Raw genomic sequence first — 27,120 nt, 5'->3', positions numbered from 1 at the left:
TTGTTTCTGTACTCTGAATGAATAACTTGATTTATGCTGATACCTGTCACATTTTCTGAACACAAAGTAACAGTAAATTGTTTAGATGTGAAAATAATCCAAAACGGATAAATATGTGCTCATCATTCCTGATACCGCTGTTTACGTGCTCTGCTGCACAGGAGGAGATCAGCCCTCTGGAGAATGCCTTGGAAACGATGCAGCTGGCCAATGAGAAGATCAGCAGCATGGTGCAAAGGCATCTCAGTGATCCCAACCTTCCCATCAATCCTCTCTCTATGTTGTTGAATGGAATTGTGGATCCTGCTGTCATGGGAGGTTTTGCTAACTATGAGAAGGTGGCTAACATTTTTATTTTCTGTTCCCTTATTTTGTTGTCATCTACAGACATTATTTTTATTTAACTTACTGGTCCAGAAGACCTTTGGGATTCCTTATCATTATAAGCACGGATTTACCAACACTACTTAAGCAAGATTTATAAGGAAAAGCTGGTTATTCCAAAAAACAATAGTTTTTATAAATAAAGACAAAAACAGCTTTTATATAAATTTATTTGAAATTTAAATCAATCACATTTATTTAGAGACAGTGAGTTTGTTTTTGTTTTTTTTGTTTTTTTTTCAGGATTAATCCAGCTCCTCATCATAGATGCTCAGTGAGGTTTTTTTTTTTTTCTTACACTGATCAAACTAAAAGTTATTAAGACATTTGCATTAAGCTAACCTGAACATTTTAGATGCTGCAGCTTTTGGTCAGTTTTGAAGTTTGTTACCTTACTATTTTCACAATGTTAAAATTAAGACAATATTTGCATTTTTTATTCAGTTTTATTTTTCATTGGATTGGTACCATGACACTGTACACACTTGTCATCACATCGTGACTGTAAAACTGTTTAGTATTGTTTTATATTTTCAAATATAACTGCCTAACTCAAGTTTAAATGCTTATTATTTGAATAATAACCATTTGTTAATAAGGTAAATACTTTGAAAAAGAGATATAGAATCTCTTTTTCAAGAGGGACCGTGCAAAAAAGCATAATAAATAAATAAGCTGAGAATATCAAGAGAATTTCTTTCATTTAAAGTAATTTTACAAAAATTTTGTGGTTTTGAGTCAATACAGCATTTGCAGTATTGTCATATGAATCCTCATTTTGGAGGGATCTTTCAGAGTAAACTTTGCATATTTCTTTAGAAATTGAATTTATGGGGCATTTACAAAGATCAGGGCACATCAAACAGAGGGTGCGAGAGGCAAGCAGCTAGTATCTCTCATAAATTATTTTCCAAAGCAATTAGAAACTTCATTTTAGACCGTAGAAAACTTTAAACCACAAGACAAAGATTAACATTCCGTGTTTTCTCTTAAAAGTTTAAAGAACAATTTGGGTAGTTGGATCTATGTTGTTTAAGGCGCTAGAGTGTGTTGGGATTTAACGCTAATGCCTCCTTAAGCGCTTATGAAAGCAGTTCTCTTTGCCTCAGATTCAGCAACAAATTGGTGCAAAGTAAGTACTAGTTCTGGTTAAGCACTGGAGCCAGTTTGGTGGAAAAACCACCTTACATGTGTTTCAATCTTTCTTGTTATCAATTTTCTCATTTGCTAGCACTTGTGAAAATCCTCATTATTGTTATTCTCCTACAATTACTATATTTGAAGATTGTTACTTTCTTTGAAATAACTAAACTTTTTTGGTCATCAAAATCTCATTTCCTATGGAGTCCACCTAGTGACCTGTGTGACAAACAGTCATTCTTTTTGAGTTACTTTTGATAGAAAAACTTACAGATAACTTATTTGTTCCCCAGTGCTCATCCTAACCTGTGATAGATTTATACTGGTCTCATGAAAGTCATTGTGTGAGTCTAAAGCAGAGTGATGGGAATTCCTTGCCCTCTGGTCACTCTTTTATTTCCGTGAAATATTGCAGGTGGTGGAGAACAGACTGAATTCTAGATTAAATTTACTTTATTTTTACTTTAGTAGTGCTTGCCTTGTCTAGTCAGATTTTATTCCCTTCAGTTTCTATACACATCATAAACTTTCAGACATCTCAGCCTCCCTCTGAACCTTTCCTTACCTTCTTAACAGAGTCTCTCTTCCCCTTTCTCAGGCCTTCTTTAATGACAAGTACATGCAGGAGCACCCAGAGGACCATGAGAAGATAGAAAAACTGAAAGACCTCATAGCCTGGCAGGTGAGACTAAAGTTGTCAGAGACACTTTCTGTTGTTTTCTTCCTTTTGTTTGCTTCAGTGTTTACTCTTGGATGTTGTAGTTCAAGAAAAACAGCCGTGATCGCCTTGTCACAAGTTGTTTACTTTGAAAAGATGATTCATTCTGTGTTTATTATTACGGTGTCACCTGTACTGAGCAGAGGACTACCTGGCCTACAGGCAGCAAAACGTAGGTGAGGAGCAGGAGAGCCATGATGATGCACATCCAATGCCCCTTGGTCTTTTTAGCATAATTAAGCCTTAATTTATGCTAATCTGTTTAAGAAGTATCTACACTATTTCCCAGGAGCTCAAATGTCTCTAGTACACAGGTGTCAAACTCCAGTCCTGGAGGGCCACTGCCCTGCAACTTTTAGATGTGCCTCTGTTGCACCACACCTGAATAGAATAATTAGGTCATTTGCAAGGCTCTGGAGAACTTATCTACACAAGGAGGTAAGTAAGCCATTTTATTCCAGTGTTTTGTAGCTGTGGCACATCTAAAAACTGCAGGACAGTGGCCCTTAAGGACTGGAGGTTGACACCCCTGCTCTAGTAGGTCTCTGTTTTATTTTTATGAATATCGCTTCAGAGACTGAGCGCCCTTCGTTGAGCAACCAAAGCCTTTGCATGTATCACATTGTGTGCTTTCCTATGTGAAAACCCTCTTCTATTGTTGGGAAGCATAAATGCTTTTATTTCAAAAACCTCGCTGAAGTGCTTTTATTACAAATGGAGGCAAATTGGAAGCTCACAAGTGAAAATTTTATTTCTAAAAAACTGGTAAGTGCTTTGTTTGGAATGTCTGATGGCTGTGGCTGAAATGAGAAAGGTAAATTGTGTTAACCACTTTATATAAGATAATGGCAAAGAAATGTGATGAAGCAAACTGTAAGAAAATGTTTGGAGGCGGCTGAAATGTCTGAAAAGTCTCACCGATCCATTTCCTGGTTGTAAATCTCCACTCAGATCAGATCATCTCGTTTTGGTGGCTGTACTACAAGATCAAAATGTTTTGGATAAAAAGTAAAAAAAACAAAACAAGTAACGATACAGTCAAATAGTTAATTTACTAATACGTAATTCTTGCTAAGATTGTTAAATAACTCCCCTCAGGCTTATAGGAAGGTTTTCCACAGATGAGGGATAGAATAGAAAAACGATGCCTCCCTATGAAGTATACATCTAACTCTAGTTATAACATGAGACCGTTTCCAAAAGAATCAATTGCATTAGCAGTTATTACTGCAGTTCTGGATAAGCATGTGGTTGATCATGTGCACTTCTTTCTTGATCAAGCTTTCTTAAATCTCTGGAATGACTGGGATCTAAAACAAAGTTTGTGCTTTTTCTGAAACTTGCTAAGGGACATCAGTGATGGTGTTTGTTTGGATTTGAGCATTCAGGTTTTTTTAAAAAGCCATGTAAAGTGTTGGGTGTATAATCAAAACATTGTTTAATAAACAGCTCAAAATCTCAAACTCATGACATCAATGTCCACGATGAGTGTATGTACACTTATGGCCAAAACTGAGCTTTTTAAGAAAACACACTTTGAAACATTTTACAATGAAACTCAGGAGCTCGTCTGTGCTAAATCGTGGTTTAATACACTCTTGGTTGTCTTTTTATCCTGTACAACTTGGGATTTAAAAATGCTGCCTTGTAAGCTTTGTTTTGCATCTTTTATTGCTCTTGCTTTGCTGTTAAGCTCTAAACTGTGGGTCACTTTAATATTCAGGAAATCATAGTTTCCTGGTTTATGGTTCACCCAGGAATTAAGCACATATACAAGAGGTATGTCTGTCGCTTCCTATTGTTGGCTGCAGGGGGAAATAATTATATTTTCGATCGCTGTTCCTGTCGTAGTTCCTGGAAAATAGGTCAGCTTTAGACTTCACATCTTTAGTAGGAATGAAACTCTTGAGAAGATGTGCTATTTTGTGGTGGTGAACCCTTTTTTCTTCACAGGAAAGTATGATTCATACAGAAATACCCATGTCTGCTTCACTCTTTCTGCACTGATGTCTTTGAAGCTCCATGTCCTTTTGAATTTTTTTTATTTACTTTATGCAGCTTACTAGTTGTAAAAGTTTTTCTTATAATGACAGTTTGCCATTTTTGTGGAGTTTTCCATTTTTACTTAAACTTGGGAAAATAGAGGAAATCCCCAAACTAGTTAAAGTTTACAAAGTAGCGTTGGATAACCTAGAAAGCGCAAAAGTATCTATTTTATAATTTGTGCAAAGTGTAAACATCAAAGTTCATTAAATGTGTGAATTTAAGTCTGGAAGTAGATTTTACCATTCCAGAGGTTTTTTTAGATTTATTTTTTAAAGTTTTTTAGTAGCAAAGGCATGCTTCCTTTGTTTTGAATAACTTTGACTTTGTTTCCTGTACTCTCCTCAGATGTCAAAACTTCAGTCTTCATCAGTCAGGTTTATATTTTTTAGCCTTAAATCAGGTGAAAACCTGGTATTTGAAATCGTTTTTCATGTTGGCCTCTTTCTCTTCTCGCTGTCTTTGATGTATCAATGAAATACAGCATGCTGCTATGAAATACATGAGCAAAGTTCTGAATGTCAAAAAGTTCTGGCTGTCTTTTTTTGAATTAGAAAAGATTTATTATCCATCTAACCATCCATACTTGGGGATGCACAATGGTGCAGTAGGTAGCACTGTTGGCGTGCAGCAAGAAGGTTTTGACTTAGAATCCGAACCTGGTATCTTTCTATATGGAGTTTACATCTTCCCACCACATATGTGGATTTTCTCTGGATACTCCAGCTTCCTCCCACAGCCCCAAAACATGACTGTAAATGATCCATCCATCTGCCTGCTGTATCACCCATCTGGATGACTGTGATATCAAATAGAATCCTTTTCCGTTGTCTTGAGGTTTTGGCAAGTTCAGTATTTAACATCTGCCATAAAGATATAGTCAAGTTTCTGATTTTTGCTTTATAAAATAATACTAAAGCTGTGTCTGAAAAGCTGTCATGTTTTTACAGGAAAAATTTCTTGGAAACCTGTTAAACAGTATGAGCTGTCCTGTTTTCTTGACCAGCATACTTGTTTGTCTTGTCTTTTTGAAATTGTCTAAATGAAGGAGGACGTGAACACGGAGAGAAGCATCCGAGTGACATTGGCATTGTGCTCATCTAGTAATTACAGAAGAAATGAGGGTTTAGAAACCGGTGAATTAAGTTCTGGGAAAAGCTGTGAAAAGACACTGGGTGTTTTGCTGGTGTTCATAAAGAGTGGATGTCAAAATGACTGGCTAAAGCTAACAACTTTTAAATGAAATGTTTGTCATGCACAGTAAAGAAAGTAAGCAGTAAATTACACACATAACTAACATCCAAGCATCAGCTGTCGATTCACAAACACAAAAGCAGGTCCCTTTCTGAACTGTAACAGTTGTTTTTCCCAGAACGCTTACTTTTGACAGGGGCTTTTACTCCAGCTTTTGGTGCCTTCATCTCATAAAAGCTAGCCCGGGTGCTTATTAGTCTGCCTGACTCACCAGTAGCTGCGTGGACCTTTTGGCCGTCGTGAAAGGTCTTAATATGTCATCTCAGCCCAGCTCTAAGGAAGCGTGCAGCGTCTCAGCTCACCAAGCTGTTGATCAGAAGGATGTGTGGTGAGGCAAACAGGGACGGAGTGACAGGGATCAGTTTGGCACAGACTCTGCTGATATTAAACAGCAGTGACATTCCCTTCTTACTTGTCAGTTGCTAATGTTGGTATGTTGTTCTTCATAAACTGATCAGGAGGGTTTTTGTACCCCCAAGCCCTGAAAGCATTTTGAGAAATATATGTCCCTAGTGTGTAGAGATACACAATCAAGAGCTTTAAGTAGTTATGAATTTTCTTCAGAACTTATTTACATTTTTCCTTCTACAGCTTTGTCGTCGTTTTCGGTAAACTGTCACAACACCCAGCTATATTATGCCACGTTTAAAGAAACCCTTTATGCTAATTTCTAGATATACTCTCCTTGTTCAGAGGCTGCAGCTGTAGCTTTCCAGCTTACTTTTATATCCGCATTTACATATCCATCAGTGTATTCTTTGCCTAAAGTTTTGTGTCCAGCACTTTACGAAAACCTCTACCAATTAGTTTAAGCTCCTGGTTTCTCTCACTCAATTGGAGCTCCCAAAGACAGTTTTCAAACTACTGAAGCATTATTTATTTACTATGCATCAAATCTTCAAACATAAATCCAATCAGTAACCTGTAAAGCAGCAAAGGCTGCAATCTTATTCATTTTTGGTGCATTATAACATGCTATTTAACCTTTTTTGGAGAAGGTAACATGCTAACATTGTCATTCATGTTTGGTTTAAAAATCTTCTTCTGGACTAGGCAATGTATAAGTAAGAAAAATAGTTACCACAAGATCTGTTGTATGTAATTATGCAAAGAGGGATTCTATGATTTAACTAATTTTTTACTGAATACAGAGTGATGTGTGGCTGTTAATTCAGTTTAATTCAGACGCATATCATTAAATCTAGAACATCGTTTAAACAGTTTTGCACAATATTGCACTGGACAAATATAATTATTTGCAGTGTGATGAACTAATATGTTTTTGTATTTTTGTACGAATCTTATCTCGTACAAAAATAAGATATGAAACAATCCTTGCAGAAACTTTCTGTCATGTTTCAGATTTTGTTTGTCTTTTTGTCATCACAGTCTACCTGCTATATTTTTGTACCGACTTTAATTCATTTATGTCAATTGGGTAAGTTCGAGATTTGTCTGCTTGAACGCTTCTAATGACACGTGACTAGGGTTTTATTGCTCACACCTATTGAGAATCCTGTAATAATGACAAAAGAGGACTCTTGACTCTTAGTCAAAAGTGTCCCACCCTGAACAGCCCGATTAAGAAATCTTATTTTAAAATAGGAAAGAAAAAAGAGAAAACTTTCAGTGCAGACTCTTAATTTAAAGGTGTCACTTTATTAGTCTTGAAGAAAGCAGAATTCTTTTATTATACGCTGACTAAAACATTCTGGTTTTAAGAATAAATCACAAGTTTAAAATTAATTAGTATTGATTATTTTTAAAAATCTAAGAAAATATTAATATAAGCATATTAGATATCACTTCAATAAAATAAATCTTGTACGCCAATACATATCTAAGTTTGTATAAGTATTTGCTGTAAACTGTGATTGTTGTAGGCTGAAAGGATGTCGTAGAGTGGTTCTCTCATGTTCCCCATTTTATGAAGACTCCTTCTTTGTACAATCATCTCCAGAGGTTCCAGAGCAGTCCCCCGAGTAGAACCTGCCTTCTGTTTCAAGTTGTTGAGCTTTTTAAAGTCACTAATTCTGCTGCTGCTGCCCCAACAGATGACAGCAGAAGAGAATAGAACCTGTTTAGAGCAGCCTGAACCATCTCATTATTGGAATCTTTGAACCAAAGATCAGACACAGGAACATAATTTATAGTATGTGACAGATAAAAGGAAATATAAATTATAGCCTTTCAAGTTCCCATTAAAAAAATATATGTTTTTTTATTTTACCCTATTTATGCATGTCGTCTGTGTACTAGTCTAAAGAAAATATACTTTGATCATTTGCTTCATTTTTCTGGCCAAACTAAGAAAATACATCAAACTTTTATCAGGTTTACAATTAATTGAAAAAATATAAGCCAAATTAAATTACAATATTTAATTTATATTGATGTAAAAATATAAAATTGAAGTTCAAATGTTTATATTTGGGTAGTAGGTTGTTAAAATAAGATAATGTACATCACCTACATATCCTTTTGTGTTTTATGAAAGCAGTTGTAATGATTGGTTGGGAGAGTGGAGGCTAGCTTTTGTTGATTGCTTTAAAAAAATCCTGGTAATAAAATCAGTAACTAAAAAGATATTTAAACCTGAGTTCAACTCTTTCCAGCAACCTTTACATTCTGTGAAGCTCATCGCTGTCTTGTGCTGGCCAGAAAACATTCGGCAGCCTCAGCCTGTCTAACCTTGTTAGCAAGCTGTCTGTAGTTTTTTTTTACGAGATACAGTGACTGTCTACCACAGGTTTTAACACCTGCAAGTATTTTCCAAACTTTAACAAAAAGAATACTCACGTTTGTGTCCTCCTTGACAGTTCTCTCTCATTTTATTGCAGTGGAAATGTTATTCTGAGATCTTAATACTTACATGATTAATTTTATAAGTTTGGGCTTTTCCCTCAATGAAATGATTGTTTACCTCTCTCTCAACCTAAGTTCTTTTTATCAGTGTCTAATTTGTCAAATAATGTATGTGCAAACAATAGTGTTGCGGAAAGTATCTCCACTATATGTGATAAGGAGCTCAATAAGTAGTGTGTTCTTTGTGTGTGGGTGAAGGAGATGTATGACAACAGTCCTCCAGTCAGAAGAGGGCGCTGCATTCTGTAACCTGCATTCTTTGGAGCGACTGAGAGACGGTGTGTGGCAGAGAGAGTGAGGGAGATTGTGACCGGAGCAGTGGCATTCAAGGAAAGTCTATGTGGCCTGTAATTGCTAAACCCAGAGCTATTAAATTTACCTCTTCCGCGCCTCAGTGCCACCATATGTTTTATGTTCTTCGCCCCTGTTATGGGCAAGTGAGGGAGTTAACCCCGAAGATGAGACCTACTTCGCCCCTGGAGGAAATATGTCCCTTGTGTTTTTGTACTACGGTCAGAAGACAGAAGCAGGAATGGTTAACAATAGCTTGGTTTTAAAAGCGCAGCATGATTTCTCTACTGCTTAATAATTTTCACATGTCACATAAAGTGATGAGGAAACTTCTGTCCATTCTTGGTCCTTCTATTGTGTTTAAAGTACATATAATTCACAACCAATTGTTTCTATTCAGATGAACTTGACTAACTGACCTGAGCAGACGTGACCACTTAAATAAAGGCAGAAGATTTGATCGTTCACTGGTTATAAGCTCTAACAAACACCTTAAACCAGCAGCATTTGTTGCTGGTTTAAGCGAACAAATGAAGGGAAGAGTTGGAAGGCCACCTGAAGCTTGTCATTCTGCATTAAGTCAGTAATAAAAAAGCTTTACAACACTTTACCAGTCTTTCAGAAGTTGCTGCCTTGACATATTCACTACAAGTACAAACCATACAATGCTTATAGAAATTGCTCTTCGCCCTAAAGTCCTTCTTTAAGATTCTATAGGACTCAGTTGGTGGACTACACCCACCAACCACTTTAAGAACACAATTGGTCTAAATGCACTGAGGTGCTGACATGTGACGTTTGCTTGTCCACAACTGAGGTATCCACAAGTAAAGACAACTTGTGGATTGGAATGGAGAAAGCTGATTTAGATTACTTTAAATATGGCGTGGTTTTATGTGGCAGAGAGGATGGTTTAGGAGTTTTAGAAACTGTTCTTTTGGGATTTTTATTCACAGCCGTCTCTCAGGTTGACAGATATTATTCCAAACAAGGGAAAATAATCAAACCAGTATAGGTCCAGGGATCAACAGTGACTTGTTGAATTCAGAGAATAACAGGTATGCTGGGACAAAATGATAGAAAGGCAACAACAGCTCAAATAAGTACTTGTTATAACCAAGGAATGCTAATTACCATCTCTGAAAGCACAACATTTCTTAAAGCAGACTGAAGTTGCCACAAAAGTAGAAGACCATGTCTTCAGGACAGTGCAGGAAATTGAGGCTTTTATTAGTTGAGATTTCATGAATGCTGAACTGACAAATTTTCAGCAGCTGTGTAATGTTATCCAGTCAATATGGACCATAATCTCAAAGAAAGGTTTTCAACACCTTATTGAATCTAAGTGGATTTAAGGTAGTCCTGATGGTGAAAGGTCTGTCCAGTCCAGTACTCACATGCTGAACTAAAAACAGTTAGCAGTGAGGGTATGTTAACGTTTATGACTGTACATTTGAAAAAAATTGAAAAAGTCGGCTTTATTCAGAGGGAACCACCATGGTGAAGCATTTTCTCTTTAAAAGATGATGAGACTCAAACTTAGCTTTCAAACTTTGCCTATTAATGAACCCTATTATTTGGCATACAATGTCCTTTTAGACAGATAAGATACAAATAGACATTCTCTGAAAACTATACATAGCGCATTATTCTAAACCCCTCATACCAAATATCTACCAATTATTGAATTGTAAGGTCTACATAACCACTGTTTACACAGAGATAAACACGATAAATTTTCACAAATGATTAAAACAAGGTGCATCCACACAACAGAATGTCGCACCACAGAAAGCGTTGTAGTAGGTATGTGAGGCCAATCAGTGCATCTCCAAATCTGCTACAAAATGATGTAAAAAAAAAAACACAGAACACCAAGTTTGTTATTCGTGAAAGTGAGGCAGGATATATGGAGCTGCGACGTCATTGTTTCGAAAACACCGCTCACTTGTACACCCCGAAATATGAAACCTGCGTTTTGAAATTTAGTCACTCCAGTTGTCATTTTCAAAAACTATCGTTTCTGGTTTCCCAAAACTGTGGATCCATCTGGACAGACAGTCTAAACAAAATACTTTTGGATACACCTAATCTTGGCTCCATGTGGATTGTGCCATAGTTTTTCCCCCCCCAAACTCAAACATATAAATAATTTCAAAAAGTACACAAAAAATTTAAGTTTTCCCCATAACTACTTTGCAAGTTGTGGAAGCTTCCTTTTTCCAATGACTGTTGACAAATGGACCGGAGGAGTCTTAAAGTTTTTACGTTTAATTAAAGTAAACATGCCTATGTGTCTTAGCCCTGAGCCTCAGCATCGTACACAAAGAGTTTAGCAGCGTACAGCCACCAAGCAGAACTCTGTTGCCATGCCACCTCTCAGTCGCGCTCAATCATTTTAAGGTCTATAAAAAGATGTGGGTATCCTGGGAGACATGAATCTTGCCTCAGCTTTCACTCACGGTTTTTTTTTCTCCTGTCATTGCTTTTTCGTCTCACAACACTTCGTCCTTCTGCCTCTTCTCTCCATTCTTTCTCTCACCTCTAACTTATACCCCCTTCACTGCAGTTTCCTTTCCTTCACCTTTTTCCGTCTCAGGCTCCTCTCCTTTATTGTCTTCAAAATGCCCCAACAGTGATGATGATGAAGGTGCACAATATCAGGGGAAATCTGTGCACAGTGTGTGTTGCCTTGTCTCATTTATCTTCCTGCGCCTAGCTTTGGTTTAGTGGAGCGCAGCACAGCTACGCTCATTGGCTCTCAATGACTGTGATACTGTGTATGTTTCCTATCACAAGATGATTAGTGCAGCATGTTACATAGGTAGAAGAAAGAAGTCCTGATTATACATATATGTATTAATTTACCAACTTTACAATGAAAATCTGCTTCAAGCTGTGATATGAAAAGTTCACCTGAATAAACGCAAAAGGCCTTAAGTATCCAAACCAACCTGACCTTATGTGAAAGAGCAATTGTCTCTAAACCTAATAACTGCTTCTTAACATTACTTGGTTGCAGCAAATACCATTAAGCGTTTGTGATGATTTACAATGAGGATTTTACATGTGTTGAGAAATATTCACCCACTCTTTATTGCTTTAACTGAATTCAGAAACATTCAAAGTTTTCCCTGCATGAACGGCCTGTTCCAGACCATGACACAGTATCGCCATTGGATTTAACTCCAGACTGGATGGTGTGCTTTTGATCAGACTAAAGTCATAACTAAAGTCAACTTGAACTGAATATCAGACATGAGACGATCTACTTCCGGAGATTTCCGCCCTGCTATTACTGGAGAGTCCTTTTCATGGTTCCATCAATTACAGCATATTGTCCTGGTCCAGAAGCAAATCGCCCCAGATGTTCACATTAATATCACCACCATGTCTGACTGTACCTTTCTAAAACACTGTGTTAGATCAAGGTTCACAACTTCAAAAAAAGTTCCAGTTTCTCATTTGCACAGAAAATATTTTTTCCAATACTGTAGGGAAAACCCATCAGAATGTAGTTGAAGGAAATATAAGAAATAGCTTTTTGCTCTTTTTGTGTGTGGTTTTTTTAGTTAACCTTTTTCTGAAATTCTAATTAGTAACCCATGACTTTTTGTTTCCTTGGTGCATAAATATGAGGTGGCACAGAGTACTTTTTCTGTTCTCTACAAGACTATGCAAAGATCAGACCTTGAACCTTGCAGAGTGAGTAGGGAGTAAGAAAAATCTCCAAAGCTCCCTGTTACAGAAATGCAGTGCAATGGCATTTCGGGGTCACCAAGTCTCCATAACAATCATAAAGCAATATGAACAAAAGCATTTAGGTATAAATGGAGCTTTTTCCCACAATCTCTCTACCTCATTAACAATTTACCAACTTTAGCTTTACATTAAATACAGTGTGTTGTCGCCAATTTCTGTTCTCATTTTGGCCCTTTCTACTTACATTTTCTAGCTGTAAACAAACTATCTCATACAAGGATAATTAAGACATGGTAAATCAGCTTTATGTTTGTTTTTCATGTAGCTATTCATCCTTTTTTACAGTAATTGGACTGGAAAGGGGCAAAGACTGCAAGGATGGTAATTAAATGCCAGAAAGTGAGGAATAATGGCTTCCTTTCGATCGCTAGCCCCCAAATCAGTAGATTTTTTTTATTTTAGTTGGATATTTCCAGGAATTATAGAGATAAAAATGTCTTTAAAATTTAACATTCATAAAATATAACAAAACAAAACCTCTGATTCAAAGAAACAATGTCTGATTAACCGCCTGATGATATGTATTCCTTATTTGTCGTCATATACTTACATTTCCTCACATCTGAGTAGATCATTTAAAATCATGCAGGTAGGAATTGGTCTGTATGACAAAAATGGTGAGTTATCATCTTGACGAAACCATTTTGCACCTGTGGATTGATTTTTCTGATGTGTGGCTTTGACCATCGCAGTATTGTTGAATACATGCAAGTAGTGGTAGTGACAGTGAGCAAGAAAAGTCCCTAGCTTGTGCAAGTGTGGTTGACAATTAAACGCTTTTTGATTCTGGTTTAAAAATCTACATATGGACAATTTTACTTCTTTGAAGGATTACCTGAAAACCCTGTTTGTGTTCTACATCACAAACTGGTTTGATAAAGGTTTGGGATTGTGGTGCTTTACCATGGGTTCAAATAAAGGTATCTGGCTAAATGCTAAAATATACTAAAACCCTGGATTGGAAAAGTCTCTGTGATTGTTACAAAACGTTGCGTCACAAAACTAGAAAGGTGTCGTTTTCCAGCAGAGTGGAGCCAGTTCCTTCCATCGTCTGCTGTGAAAGGGCAGTTTGCCCTCAGAACAAAGATGTGACCCCAGGGATTCTCAGCTTAAGACATATACAGAGCTTATTCTGTACTGTCCTACTTTGCTGATTTTTCACACACTGAGTACTTCTTCCATTTTCTGCCAGTTCGAATGAATTTCTTCACCATAGAAGATAGTGCACAAGATGTACTCTTCAGCTACAGACTGTGATTAGCTATTTAAAGTTTAGAGACTGTTTAAATCAGATTCTGTCGTAGGAGGAATTTTAAGTATGAGGGGTTTTTTTCTTATTTGTGACAATACGTCTCATTTTACCCAGCCGAGCAATAAGAATTACTCATATGCTGCTCAGCAGCTGAGGAATGCTGCTTCCTCCTCTCTCTAGATTTAGTCAGCAAAGCTTGCTGACACTGACTGTGCCACCGGGGGTTTCCTAATTACCCTTTTTCAGCAGTTTCAGTCTCTCCTTTGCTCCCCTTTTTACCTGCAATGCTGCCGCTCCGTGCTAAGGTTTTGTTACTCACTGGCTTCCCACATTCTGAGAGGCAGCAGTGAAGTTGAAAGGCTGCACTGCGTCATTGTTTGCGTCAGCGGCGGAGAAGTAAACATCCATCACATCTTGTACATGCCTGTAGTCTGTCTAAACTTTTGCATTTGGTATTCTTCTTATGTACATGTGTAAGGAGGTGATCTCTGGCAGGAAGGGGAGGGGGGTTGTGCGCCATGGCAACAGCTTCTGCTGAAGTTCACTGGCAATGCCTTTTGTTAAAAATATCAAGCTGGGGTACATTCATTGATTAGGCAATAAGAATATCTAGTGTCTTGTGAAAGTATTAATATCCCTTGAACTCTTTCATGTTTTTTTACTTCACAATCACAAACTTTCATTTATTTTACTTAAAGTTTACTTATTTAAAACAATGTGTAGTTGGAAATTCAAAGAAAACATACAATGAAACGCTTCAGTTTTCGGATGTTCATTTGTAAAATATTTTAGAGAAGATGTAGCATTAGCCTTCCAACTCACATTTATGAACTACTAAGAGTTGGTCTATCACAAATCCTAATAAACTAATCAAAGTTAGTTATTTGTAAAATGACAAGAGAAAAAAGCTCAAGGTTTGTTACTGCTTTCACAATTGACTGTATGTTTGGTAAGAAGGTGATCTTTTGTAACAAATATAGATTGTCCTGGCAACAAGTCTAGCTGTACTCTACCAGCGCTGGGCTTATTTGCAAGGCAAAAAATTAAAATCCTTTAGAAATACAACAATGAATTCCTCTCATGAATGAATTGTCTACATGGCACATGTTTCTTATGTTTGTAACGTTTAATGTTGAAGGATAATCATGTTGTTTTTTCTCTTCACCAGATCCCACATCTTGCTGAAGGTGTTCGTATTCATGGTGAGAAGGTTACCGAGGCACTGAGGCCCTTTCACGATCGCATGGAGGCTTGCTTCAAACAACTGCGAGAGAAGGTGGAGAAACAGTATGGTGTTAGGAGTCTGGTAAGACCTTTTTTTATTCTGTCCTTGATTTCATTCCTTTCATGAATAACAATTTGCTGCTCAGTGTGCTAGTTTTTGCTCCTTTCATGTCAACTGTTAGATTGAAAATATTGAAAAAGTTTTAAAGTTCATGTTGGAAAGACTTAAAAGTCAAAGCAGGAAAAGATTAAAGTAGTTCAAACTGAGCAGGTTATAGCTTGTAAACTTGAGCAAAATGTGATGCAATAAGTGGCTTTATTCTACCACAAGTGAAGGCTAAAACCAGTGATTCCCCAGCAAAGCAAATGAGTTTTCAGAGCAACACAGGCATTTTATCTGTCTTGTAATAGAGGTGGGCCTAGCAAAGACGACCCCAATATGTGCATTTGATATGAACTCAGTTTGTGAATTCATAGCTCAAGCCCACTTCAGGTATGCAGCAAGACGGACAGGTTAGAAAATTACAAATAGAATGTTTTTAAGTGGCCTAGTCAAACTCCAGACTGGTTGAGATGTTCTTTAAACAGGCTATTCATAAAAAAAACACTTTGTTTTTCTTATTCTGATTGTTTTAATATTATTTTTAAATAAAAGTTTAAAAGAAATCCAGTGTGTTGAACAACCAAGTATTAGGTTTAGGCACTATTACTTTGGCTTGGATAAATTTTTTTCCTGCAAATGCAAGATTGCTTCTGTGTGCCAAAACAATAACCTCATTGTGATTGCTATCAGCCTGGTTATTTATTTGATGTAAAAAATAAAAATAAAAAAGAAACAAGTTGCTGTCAAGCCAATAGTTTTTCTCTGCAGGTCCAAGGTTAATTCAGCAGAACTATATCAAACCTAATTCTGAACACTCTGGTTTCTGCTTTAAAAGAACTGGCTGCAGTTGAGTGTTTTGTTTTCTGAAAATGTACAATGAATCATGAACGGGAGAATGGGGTAATAAAGATCAAGGCATGTTGAAAGAATCTTCATGGATACATATTCCTCTTGCAGATCTTTTTAACACATGGTAAATAGAATAAAACTAAAGTTTTGCTAAAATTTCCCCACAAAAAAGTTACAGAAATCCACATTAAAATCCAGATCTCAAAACACAATAAAATATATATATATTATATATCCCTCTATCCCTCTGCACTGTGAATCAAATAGGGATTTTGCAACAATATCATGAAGCAGTCCAACAATTTTAAGACTAAGCAACCAGTCTGTGATGGTATTTTACACAAGCTGGTAAAATTTTAATCACAAAACTTGACAAGCACATAATTTAGATTTTCCTTTTCAGTAAAGAGTTTTATATCCCAGGTATGCCTTTTTTTGTTATTTGCTGATGTCAGCTGTCTGAAGCAGGTTGCTGCTGTGGGACAGCTTCCCACTTCTTCTTTTTTACTGCTCTAATTGTTGCTTGGCCAAGCATTTCCTTCTATCCTGCCAGAGGCAAAGAGTTGCTCCCTACGTTTAAAGGTAAGGGCGGCAACCTTTCAAATGAGAAAAAAGCCATCACTTCCCAGAAATTGATAATAAGGCCACTCTGTTAGATATGTGGCTGTCTGTCATGAAAGTCTTTTAAAGGCTGTGGGTTTAATTTTTCTACCCACAAATTCCAAATGAAATTAAGAATGCCTCAAAGGTTTTTACTCTTCCCTACCTTCGGGCGATGATGTTGCTGCTGTTGAAAAAGAAATAAACCGTCAAATTTATAGTTTGTTTGATGAACCAACTATATTGGATAGCCTTAATAGGATGTTTTGGTACCAAAAAGAAACTTTTTCTCCATATTGATGTGCAAACCAGTGCCTAAACTATGACTTGTGAGTTAGCTATGTAGCTCCCTAATTAGCTACACTCACTATTATATCTTGTTATTTTGATAACTTAATATATCTCATCATAATAAAAAAATATTTTCATAAATAATAGTTTGTTTAGTAGGTACTAATTAGCTCATTGTAGAAACTTCTGTATTACTTTACTGACAAGTGCTAAACTAGCTGTACTTGCAAATTGGCTACCTACCTAGCTTACCGGTGCTAACTGTAGTAAAACAATGATGTCTGACTTTAGGACTCCAACCATAAATGGGACGTGAACATCCCCCCCTTCCATTAAGATGTCCCTCTTTAAAAAAAATCTTTATAAACACAAGTTGATATTATTAGTCAATGTCATAAAATAAATAAAAATAACTTAACCCTAATCATGTACAGTAAATACTGGAGATTTTAATAACCCTGACAATCAATGGCAAATTATTTCAACAGTGGAAGTAAATTTTGCTTTTCCATTTTTCTTCAAAGCAGTAGTAATTTTTTTTTAAATTTACAGCCAACTTATTCTAGTTCCAGTTGAACTCATGTTCAATGTTTTGACAATAAGTGTAGCCTGTGTGAGATTAATTATGCAGACAAGTGATTTGACTGCAACACGTCTAAGAACTCAAGTACGGTAATTTCAAAACCTTTATAGTAAATCTTGTTTTGTTTTCTCCTCTGTGGCGCTAGCCGTCAGGTGACGAACGACGCGGCCCTCGTCCTCCCTCCATGGTGCGCTCCTTCACCATGCCCTCTTCTCAGAGGCCGCTGTCCGTCGCTTCTGTCACCTCTATCTCCTCTGACAACTCCCCGTCCAGGCCTGGATCTGATGGGTAATCCATCGTTCGCTATTTCTCCGGACGTAAATTATCATGAAATTTGACTTTTATTTGTTTAGCAGATAATGGTTGTTTGTTAGATCTAACAACCACCTTGCACTGTACCAGTGCAATTTTTATGGTTTGTTCAACTTCTGTATTTTGTTGATAGTACTGAATGTTCATCATAAACAGGTGCAGCAATTAAACTCAAAAAGAGAAGCTCATTTGTAGATTGATTACACTTGGTGAAATGTGTTTACAGATGTATTTTACTGCACTTTGGAAGCCCAAACTGCTCCTTGCCATAACGATACAAAGCCAAAAAAATTTCCTTTGAGACAGAAATCAGCACAAACATGGAGAACAACTACTGGCTTAATTTTTGTCCAGCAGACGGTCAGTGATCGCCTCCACACAGGATAAAACCTCTTAATTGTCACCCCTAAAAATATTTACATATTATCCAGTGGCTGTTTGAGGACAATGGTGTGTCCTCATGACAGTAAAAGGGTTAAGAAACAAAAGGTCTCTCCTGAAGCTGGCTGTTCCATACAGCTGTATCCAAGCATATTAGTGGAAAATTGAGTAGAAGAAAAAAGAATGGCAGATGCCAAGGGGGCACAGTAAAAGCAACCTGGCCTTTCTTAATACCACTGCTGTGCTATACCCCTCTGATGCAGTAATCCTTGCAAAAGGAGCTCCACCCATGTTCTGTGTGCAAACACTGTGCAGTACCTTTCATCAGAGAAACATTTCTGTTTTAAAAATGTTTTTTATACCATGAATTCTTTAATATATATGTTTCTGAACATCTGATTTTAGTGTTTTTGTGAGCTCAACACTTCTTGAGGAGTTTGTTGACATTCTAATTTACTCACCTGCCCTGGCTGTATGCTAACAGAATACAACATTCAGTCATTCTCGTTCACAATCTGTTTGATTATATTCTTTCCTTCAGCTTTGCCTTGGAGCCCCTTCTACCAAAGAAGCTGCACACGAAGTCTCAGGACAAATTGGACCGGGACGAACCAGAAAGGGACCGCAAAGAGAGGAAGAAGGAGAAGAGGAACAGCAAGCACCAAGAGAGTTTTGATAAAGAACTCAAGACAGCAGAGATTCAACTGCTACAACCGGAAGCTGTCATACTCTCAGAGACGGTAGTGTTCATTATGTTTTTTTATGTGTATTTTTGCTGAGTTGGTTATTATTCTACAATTTGTGACTCTTTTTTACATTTCCCAGGATTATTTAGTCATCCTTTCCCCCTCTATGATAAATGTACAGATAAAAAAATTGATTCTTAGCTCTATTTGTCTTTTTTTCTACCCTTTCCATCTCCTCTGTTCACATTTTACCTCACCACTGCTCTGTCCATTACAGCAAAGAGGTGTGAATGTACTCTTTATGTCCAGAGGGGATACTCCCAGGCTAACAGCACAGAGCTAAGAGAAGATAATGTAGCCATTTTATGCCTACAGGGTCAAGAACAGACCATTGATACGTTTTTTTTTCTGGTTGCTTTATCAGAACTGATATTTAACGCAATCATCAATATAGTTCATGCTATTTGTGTACAAAATTACATGCTGCGTTTCCCAGTGTCTCCCTCGTGGCCGGTTGTTTGAATTTCACCAATTACGAAGTTATTTGTTAATGTCGCCTTCAGTGCAGAGTAGTCCCAAGGGCATTTCTTTTCATATTCAAATTTGATCCACAATAAAGTCGGGAAAACGCTCTCATGCATGCAGACAATTGTTAGTAACCACAAATAACACCCTCTAACCCGACAAGCACATTTATCTAAATGGGTTTTTCCTCTAGGAATACAAATAGTTGTTTTAATAAGTGTGAGGAATGACACAGCAACTCCAGAGGAGATGTGAAGCCACATTTCTGCAGTGATATTTCATCAGAGTTCAGGAAAATGTGCTTTAAGTGCTGCTTTATTGACCTGAATAGATTTGGTTTTTCAGTTTTAGCGCTCAGTATCTTTCATTTTTCTCCACCCTTGACCTGACAGATCAGCCCCCTGCGGCCTCAGAGACCAAAAAGTCAAGTTCTCAACCAGATGGCTGGGGATCGCCGTCTTTCTGTCTCACCAGGACCTCCTTCTTCCACTATTTCCAACTCCTTACCTGGTCCCCCACCCATTGCACCAAGGAATAAACCCACCTTTAGCCTCAACACTGTTTCAAGTAAGAGCAGTTTTCACTCTGTTCTTTTGATCTTCTCCACAGTTTAAGCAGTACTTCCCCTCCCTCACTTGTTTCTGAAAGCTGTTAGCTATGTCTGTCAAGATAAGAATCGAAAAATTTTTGTCACTGCTGACAAAAATTCTGAAACTTTCTGTGGTTTTTAAATTCTGCATTACCACAGAGTAAGCTCATTTTACTTGTAGAGCAAATTAGAAACAGCAAATACTGATCATAGAGCTGAATGTCAAAATAATGGCAACAACTCAGTAAGCACAACAAATTAAAATAGTTATGTTAATAATATGAAACAAAATTAAAAGAAATCATGCATAACATCAGAAATGTATTTACAACAACTTTAATACTTTTAGAGGTTAAGCACACACAGTTCAATGTAACCATAGTCAAAGAAATTAATCAGAAATTATTTCATATTTTGTGGTGAATTTAGTTTGTAGCTACTAGGCTGTGATAATTTTTATGTTTCGACTGTTTAATTAAAACTTGTCCACATTTTGCTCTTACTCATTTGCTCCAATTTAACTCTTAAAGCTGCTGTCAAAATCCAACTAACTTGTCATTTTAGTGGTTACAAAATATGGATATTTTTTTACTGCAATGCTTTACATGAAAAAAAGAATTTGATCCCCTTAAAGAAGGTCCCAATGTCTAAGCTTAGTTCAGCCTGAAATAAAATGAGTTTATAATTAAAACATGTTTTTTATCAGTGTGTGAGAAATTTAATTATAGAAAAAACTGTTTTATTAAAGAAAAAGCATTGGCTTTACTGTCTTCTTCTAATAGTTTTTTAGATGATTAGTTAGTTTTCACAGAAACTAAGAAATGTTTTAGCTTTGTATTTTATAGGTTATTTAATTTTGGTATATTCTAATGATATGAGCGTTTGAATGTGTGTGTGAATGGGTGGCTGACTGATGGTAGTGTAAATCCCTTTGGAGTCTTCTGACTTGATGAAACTCTATACAAGTGCAGGACGTTAAGCATTTTTTGAATATGTCATTAATATATTGTTGCCTTTAATTTAAAGACAGCTTTGTGTTTCACAGCTTCCAATTTGTGAACAAAGACAATCTATATTTTGCATTAAGTCCACCTTAGATGTGGTGGTGCTTGAAAACTTCATTACGTTACATTAGTGTAACCTGGAACTAATTATTCTACACTAAGCACAGATTAATTAACACACAGTACTGTTAAAATCTCACTTTTTGTGAACTCAGTATTCTGTGTCTTGTTGTCCAGGGAGCTGGATGCATGGTAACACCCCTAGCAGTTGGTCTCAGTATTTTAATGTCTTTTGGCTGAGAGCCCTGATCTTACAGAGACCCTCATGAATTTTGTTGATGAATGTCTGCTGATGTTGGCCTTTTTCTCACAGGTCTGGAGCTGAACGGGATGGGCTGCACTGACAAGGGGGAGACCCCTCCTCCCCTTCCGTTGAAAGGCAGCACAGGAGATTACGGCAACCTGCTAGAATATCAAGACTTGACGAGTCCCTCGACGCCTCCTCCGCCCCCACCGCATCAAAGAGTAGGTGTTTTAATTAGGGCCCAGTGTAACTCCCTAATGATGCATGGCACTTGGACTGAAATAAACGTCCGATACTCACACTTGACATTTAGTTCAACCTCCACCGTAATTCCTTTATCCTCCACCCCACCATTTATCTGTTCTTACATGTCCACATGCAGGTTTTCACAGTTTAATTTAGGGGTTTTTCCTCAGGTTTTCTGTAATATGTGCCACAGAAGAGTGTAGGCATCAGTCAGTTAGCTGCCTGTCTGGCCTGCCGTTATTTATGCTGGTCCTGCCAGAAGGCCTGGTGCTCAGCTGTGATTGATTGGATGATTACTTTACCTCTCCCATTCATCAGAAGCTCTCTAGCTGTTAATCAGTGACTCATCTCTCCACACTTGCTGACTTCTACTCAAGCCGTCTTCTCGCCTGGCCCGGCCTGGCCTGGACTGGCTGTTAACTAATCTTATTTATCCAGTGTCATGGCCCGTGGACAGGTAGTAAAACTGAGCACTGGCACACGATGTGGCAGAAGACTGACACTAACGCAGCGAAAGCACATGTTCTGAGAGGTTAGTGACTGCCCTTCTTCATTTCCAGGCTTTTATGGAGGGAGAGGTGCGGCTATCGAGGAGTATCACTCCTCATCTCCTGTTAAAGGCAAGAGGCCTGCTTAACCAACTGAGACATTTTCTGTTTAGACTGAATTTAAAAAAAAAATACCTTCAACATATCTAATATATTTGGAACAAAATCCACTCCTGTAAATAATTTTTTGCTCTTTATTCAGTTGTAGGACATACAGCAACCAACTAATTGGGTTTTGCAGTTACAGCAATACACTTGCCTAAAATATTCTGCGGATATAGTTTTTTTTTTATTGTTAATTTGTCATTATCCCAATAAAAACACCACAAAATATCATAATATGTAGATGTGATAGTTTCCTAGAGCAGGAACAGGGAACCTAATCAGAATTGAGGGGAAGATGGCTGCAGGGCAGTCCCAGATGCTTGACCTAAATATATTCAGTAATTAGAATATCTCAAAGTCCAGATATAAATCCAGCTTAAAATATATGGTGATGAGTAAAACTCATTGAGACATACCCCAAAAGACTCCACCAGTAAGTATTGACTCAGAACTTCTGAAAATAAATACATACAACACTTCAAAGAACTGATAACTTTCAAAAACTCTGCTTTGTTTTGATTTGTTACATAAAATCCAAATAAATTCCATGAAAGTTTGTGGTATCTTCTCCAGGTCTAATTATGAAGTGGGATTCAATTTTAGCCTTTCAAATCTAATGTTTGTCTTAAGTTATTACTATGGTGCATTCATGTGTCAGCACAAATCAAAAACTAACTCTAACAGCTTAGGTCTGATGACATGTGTCGGAACATGCTCTACAACTTGTCAATCTGCTGCAAAACAACAGTAGTGTCTTGGGACCCAGTTAGTGTTATGTACTGTAATCTCTCCACGAGAAAGCAGCCGCTCCCAGCTGCATTCTTGTCTCTTCACACAGTCTGACACATAACCCAGCTGCTAACTTCTCTTTTTCTGCTCAGAGTCACAGAACACTTTAACTTTTTTTAGACTTCTTGTAGATAGATATCTTCTCGTAGACATTTTTTGGACTCTTAAAACCATATCTCCTACCACAAACCATAATCAAATGAAGTTTTGTGTTGTAAGTGAGAATAAAGTGTCTTTAACACGAATATAAATTGGGACAGTGAGGAAAACTGACTGGTTTTTGTACTCTAAAAAGTTGGGCACAAACCAATCAAAACTGCAAACATATTTCTTACCAAACATACATCAGATCATATGGGCTAGGGTGTTCTTGTCAAAAGGATGTTGTATATTGACCATACATCAATTCATTTCTACCAGTGGGATAGTTAGTGCCAACTATTACTGTTGGCACCTACCAAGGGAGCATTACATATGCCAGGTTTCCTGCAATATGAGGACATTTCACTCCAACTAAATAAAACATTTTTATTTACACGTATTGACATAACATTAATTCCTACTTGCTAGGAAGTTTGCTACAGTCCACACATCATGTCGTACCCACCTTGGGGGAGATAAATTACAGACCAGATGTCATTTAATATCCACCAAGGGCACATTTGCTATCAATCATGCAACATCTTTTAGTATCCTGCTAGTAGTATCCTTTTAACTGTACGACTTCATACCCACGAGGAGGACATTCCATGATAACTATATGTAAGTTTGTCAGTATGACCTGACCATATATCAGTTCATACCTGCCTTGAAGCCATTTCGTACCAACCCTTTATAATTTTGTGCCCAGAGATCCAGGGGGATATTTTGTACCAACCATTTGTTAATTCCTACCTGTTTGAGAGATCTTTCCCACAAATCACTTGTCATTTCATACCACCAGGGGACATTTTGTACCAACAGTCTAGCAGTACAGACTGGTGCTATAAACCATGTCAACCGTGTGTGTCTCCACTTTAGCACATTGAATCAAATAATTAGGTCATTTGCAGGACTCTGGATAACTTGATTGGGGAAGCGCATCAGCCATTTGGTTCATGTGTGATGAACACCTAAGAGTTGCAGGACACTGGCCTCTGAAGATTGGAGTCTGACACCCGTGCTATAGACCACGGGTGTTCAGATCTAGTCCTCTAGAGCTGGTGTCCTGCCAATTTTAGATGTGTTTCTGCTTCAATACAGCTGATGATGCAAGTGGTCCAACTACTGTACCTCCTGACCATGTCAAAGTTCTGCAGAGTCCTGATAATAAACCATCATTCAATTCAGGTGTGACCAAGTAGAAAAAAAGACTAAAACATGCATGAGACCGGTCCCTAAGGACTGACTTTAAACAAAACCACTGTTTACCAACCTTACTTTGAAAAACCTGCCAGCTGGAGGTTTCATACCGACCTCTTGTCACTTCCTACCCACCAGAGGATGATTTGTACCGGCCATACATCACTATGTAGCCGCCAGAGGACATTTTGTACCAACAACGTGAGCGTTTAAGGCCTTGAAGAGGACCTTTGAATTTGACCTTGCATCAATTCATACCTACTAGAGAGAAGTTTTGTACTAATCATACATCAGTTTGTACCTGCCAGGGAACATTTTGTACCAACCACAGGTCAGCTGGATGTTTCATACCTACTAGAAACATTTGGTACCGACCATATATCAGTTTGTACATGCCAGAGGGATGTTTTGTAAAAATTGTACATCAGTTCCACTCCACCAGAGGAGTGTTTAACATTATCATTGTCCACTCCAATAAGTTATGTCTAGAAGCATATCCAAGACACTCAACAGGCCCAACTGGATATCAGAACCAATATAAAATGAACTAGTGACTAAAAATAGGTTTATATGTAAAGTTGAAGCATTTTGATAAATTTTATATCCCTATTATTCATGAAAATCTTTTAAGTAAAGACAAAATTAAATTGACATGGAATGGTTTAAGTAAATTGATACAAAATGGGTTTTTGTACATGTATAAAATGGTATAAATGGTAACTTGTGTGTAGAAAATGCTGATACAGAATGGCAAAGGGGTACATTGGCTTGGAGTCATCATCCTGTCATTTCTCTCTGCATTAAAAGATTTCTGAATTAAATTGTTTTGACATGAGAAAAATATAATTCCGGGGTTTATTTTCTGTTGTTTTGCAGCACATTCCACCTCCTCTTCCTAGCAAGACCCCCCCGCCTCCTCCTCCCAAGACCACCAGGAAACAGGCCTCCATCGATTCAGGAATCGTACAGTAAACAAAGACACTGACAGAAAGACCAAACAGCACACTGACAACAAAACAAAAACATCAACAGTAAACGTTCCCAAGGAAAAAAAAAATGGTTGTTTTCACCCACACATCCCTCGCTCCCCGTCCCAGCTTGACAAGATGAATACCTCACCGCCGCCCGCCCCCTCTTATCGTCCTTAAGTCTCTCCTTTAGTCTTTCTGTCTCCTGTTTGATGCCGTCTCCAGCAGGGAGCGCGTTTCACAGATGAATAGTCACTGAACTTGTAGATGCAGTCTACAAACCGCCACTTTGCGCTTTTTTTTTTATCATGACATGAGATTGTGCTCAGACAAGATAAGCTGGGACCAGCAGCTTCTCAACACTGACCCACTCTCAATTAAATGAGAGCAAAAAGTTCATTAAAGCATTATTCCTGTCTCTGTTATTCATATTCCCCCACTATGTACAGAGGTATGTATATATTATGTTATTTTATTTCAGGTCTCTTTGTATGTGATTTGATCATGAATTTTTTTTTTGTATTAACGCATCACTAGATTAGTGGCATTTATATGAAACAAAAAAGGGCTTGTAGGTTTGGATTGGCAGAGATTTTGAAGAACCTATCATAAATTTTATCGGTAAAATATCTGGAGTGCATATCCTGCTAACTCTTATTCCATATATTCAAGCATCATTGTTTAGACCATGTTCTGGTTGCTGTAACCTTGGATTTCAATAACATTGACTGTTTCCAGTTCACTACTGACATGACTTCTGAATAAACTTTCAAATGTATGTATTTTTAAAAAAAGAGAGATGTCTTCCTCATTATCTCTGCCTACGCGGAGAGTTGCCGAAAATAGATCTTTGCACTTTCTGGAAGTAAAAAAAAAAAAATAGCAGAGCAACCTGACAATCTTTATATGCTCTCTCACTTTAACTGAACACTGAGTGGTAAATCTTTCTGCTTCCTTGACTGGCAGCTATCACAGCAGTTTCTGCATCAAACATGCATGAGCTCTGTTTTCAGAAACATGTTAGTCGAGTGAAAGTGGAGTTTCCACGTAGCTGAAAAAGCTTGAATCTTAAATTTGCTTCACCTTGAAAAATAATGGAGCAGTGTCTTTGCTACATCAAAGTTTTTGTTTTTATTATTAATGCTTTTCAATACTAAAAATCTCATTCAAAGCTGAAGGTCAGGTAAAAACAAAATTTTTTTAGAGCTTTTCTTTCATTTCTCTTTTACATAACAACACAGCATACAAGTCAGGCTTCATGCCATATTTAAGGTGAATTCATGCATAATTTGGGTGGACCCCCATAGGATATCCTGAGCTTAATAAACATAAAATTACCACATATTTGTGCAATGAGAAGTAGTTTATTAATATTCATATTTTTCTGAATTGATGTAATCTTTCTTCAATTATTTTACAAAGCCGAGTATAAAGAAAATCAGAATCCAAATCAAGATAAAATGTTTTAGGTTCTACATCACCTTAGGCCTTTTACTAAAGACGGCGCCAGGATTTCCTGCAGCTTCATCATCCTGACTGTCACGACAACACACTCTTTGAACTCTTTGAACTATATCAGTCAAGTCAGACGACGTGATGAGAACCAGCATTTCTGGAGTTTTTTGTTCCATTTGTGGCTGGAAGCTGCAGTAAAATTGCTCCGTTGTGCCATCATTTTCTGAACCACCTTTGTACATTTGGTAAACGCATATATGGGCCTTATTTTCTGTCACAAAACCAGCTGGTGGGACCTTTTTTGAAGTACTTGCCCCAAGTTGCTCCTACTCTCCTACTCTTGTATTCAACTGACACTTTTTGAGTAGGTGTCTGCCTGAGGGGAAGAAACGCTCCGAATGTAGCATCTGTTGTTTGAATTTGTTTTTATCTCCAGAAGATGTGGCTTTTTAAAACTCTCTCTTGCCCTAATTAGGAACACTGAGTGACACTTTTTCCCCTCTGGTTT

General features: G+C 37.4%; 1 protein-coding gene across 2 annotated transcripts in view; it reads left to right on the top strand.

Annotated features, from left to right (window-relative positions):
• dock1 (dedicator of cytokinesis 1) overlaps positions 1-26,037 on the top strand; it is a 213,098-nt gene extending 187,061 nt beyond the window's left edge. For both annotated transcript variants that reach the window (XM_032573882.1, XM_032573881.1), the window contains exons 45-52: positions 162-338; positions 2,123-2,206; positions 14,878-15,015; positions 17,505-17,647; positions 18,594-18,792; positions 19,656-19,830; positions 21,230-21,381; positions 25,066-26,037. In XM_032573882.1, the coding sequence (XP_032429773.1) occupies positions 162-338; positions 2,123-2,206; positions 14,878-15,015; positions 17,505-17,647; positions 18,594-18,792; positions 19,656-19,830; positions 21,230-21,381; positions 25,066-25,161 (1,164 nt within the window). In that variant the 3' untranslated portion in view covers positions 25,162-26,037. The remainder of the gene's footprint in view (positions 1-161; positions 339-2,122; positions 2,207-14,877; positions 15,016-17,504; positions 17,648-18,593; positions 18,793-19,655; positions 19,831-21,229; positions 21,382-25,065) is intronic.
• The last annotated feature ends 1,083 nt before the right edge of the window (positions 26,038-27,120 follow it).

The sequence above is a fragment of the Xiphophorus hellerii genome, chromosome 10 (genome assembly GCF_003331165.1).
Source record: "Xiphophorus hellerii strain 12219 chromosome 10, Xiphophorus_hellerii-4.1, whole genome shotgun sequence".
NCBI classification, from domain to species: Eukaryota; Metazoa; Chordata; class Actinopteri; order Cyprinodontiformes; family Poeciliidae; genus Xiphophorus; species Xiphophorus hellerii.
Note: the sequence above shows the minus strand (reverse complement) of the source record. Positions and strands in the feature narration are given on the sequence as shown.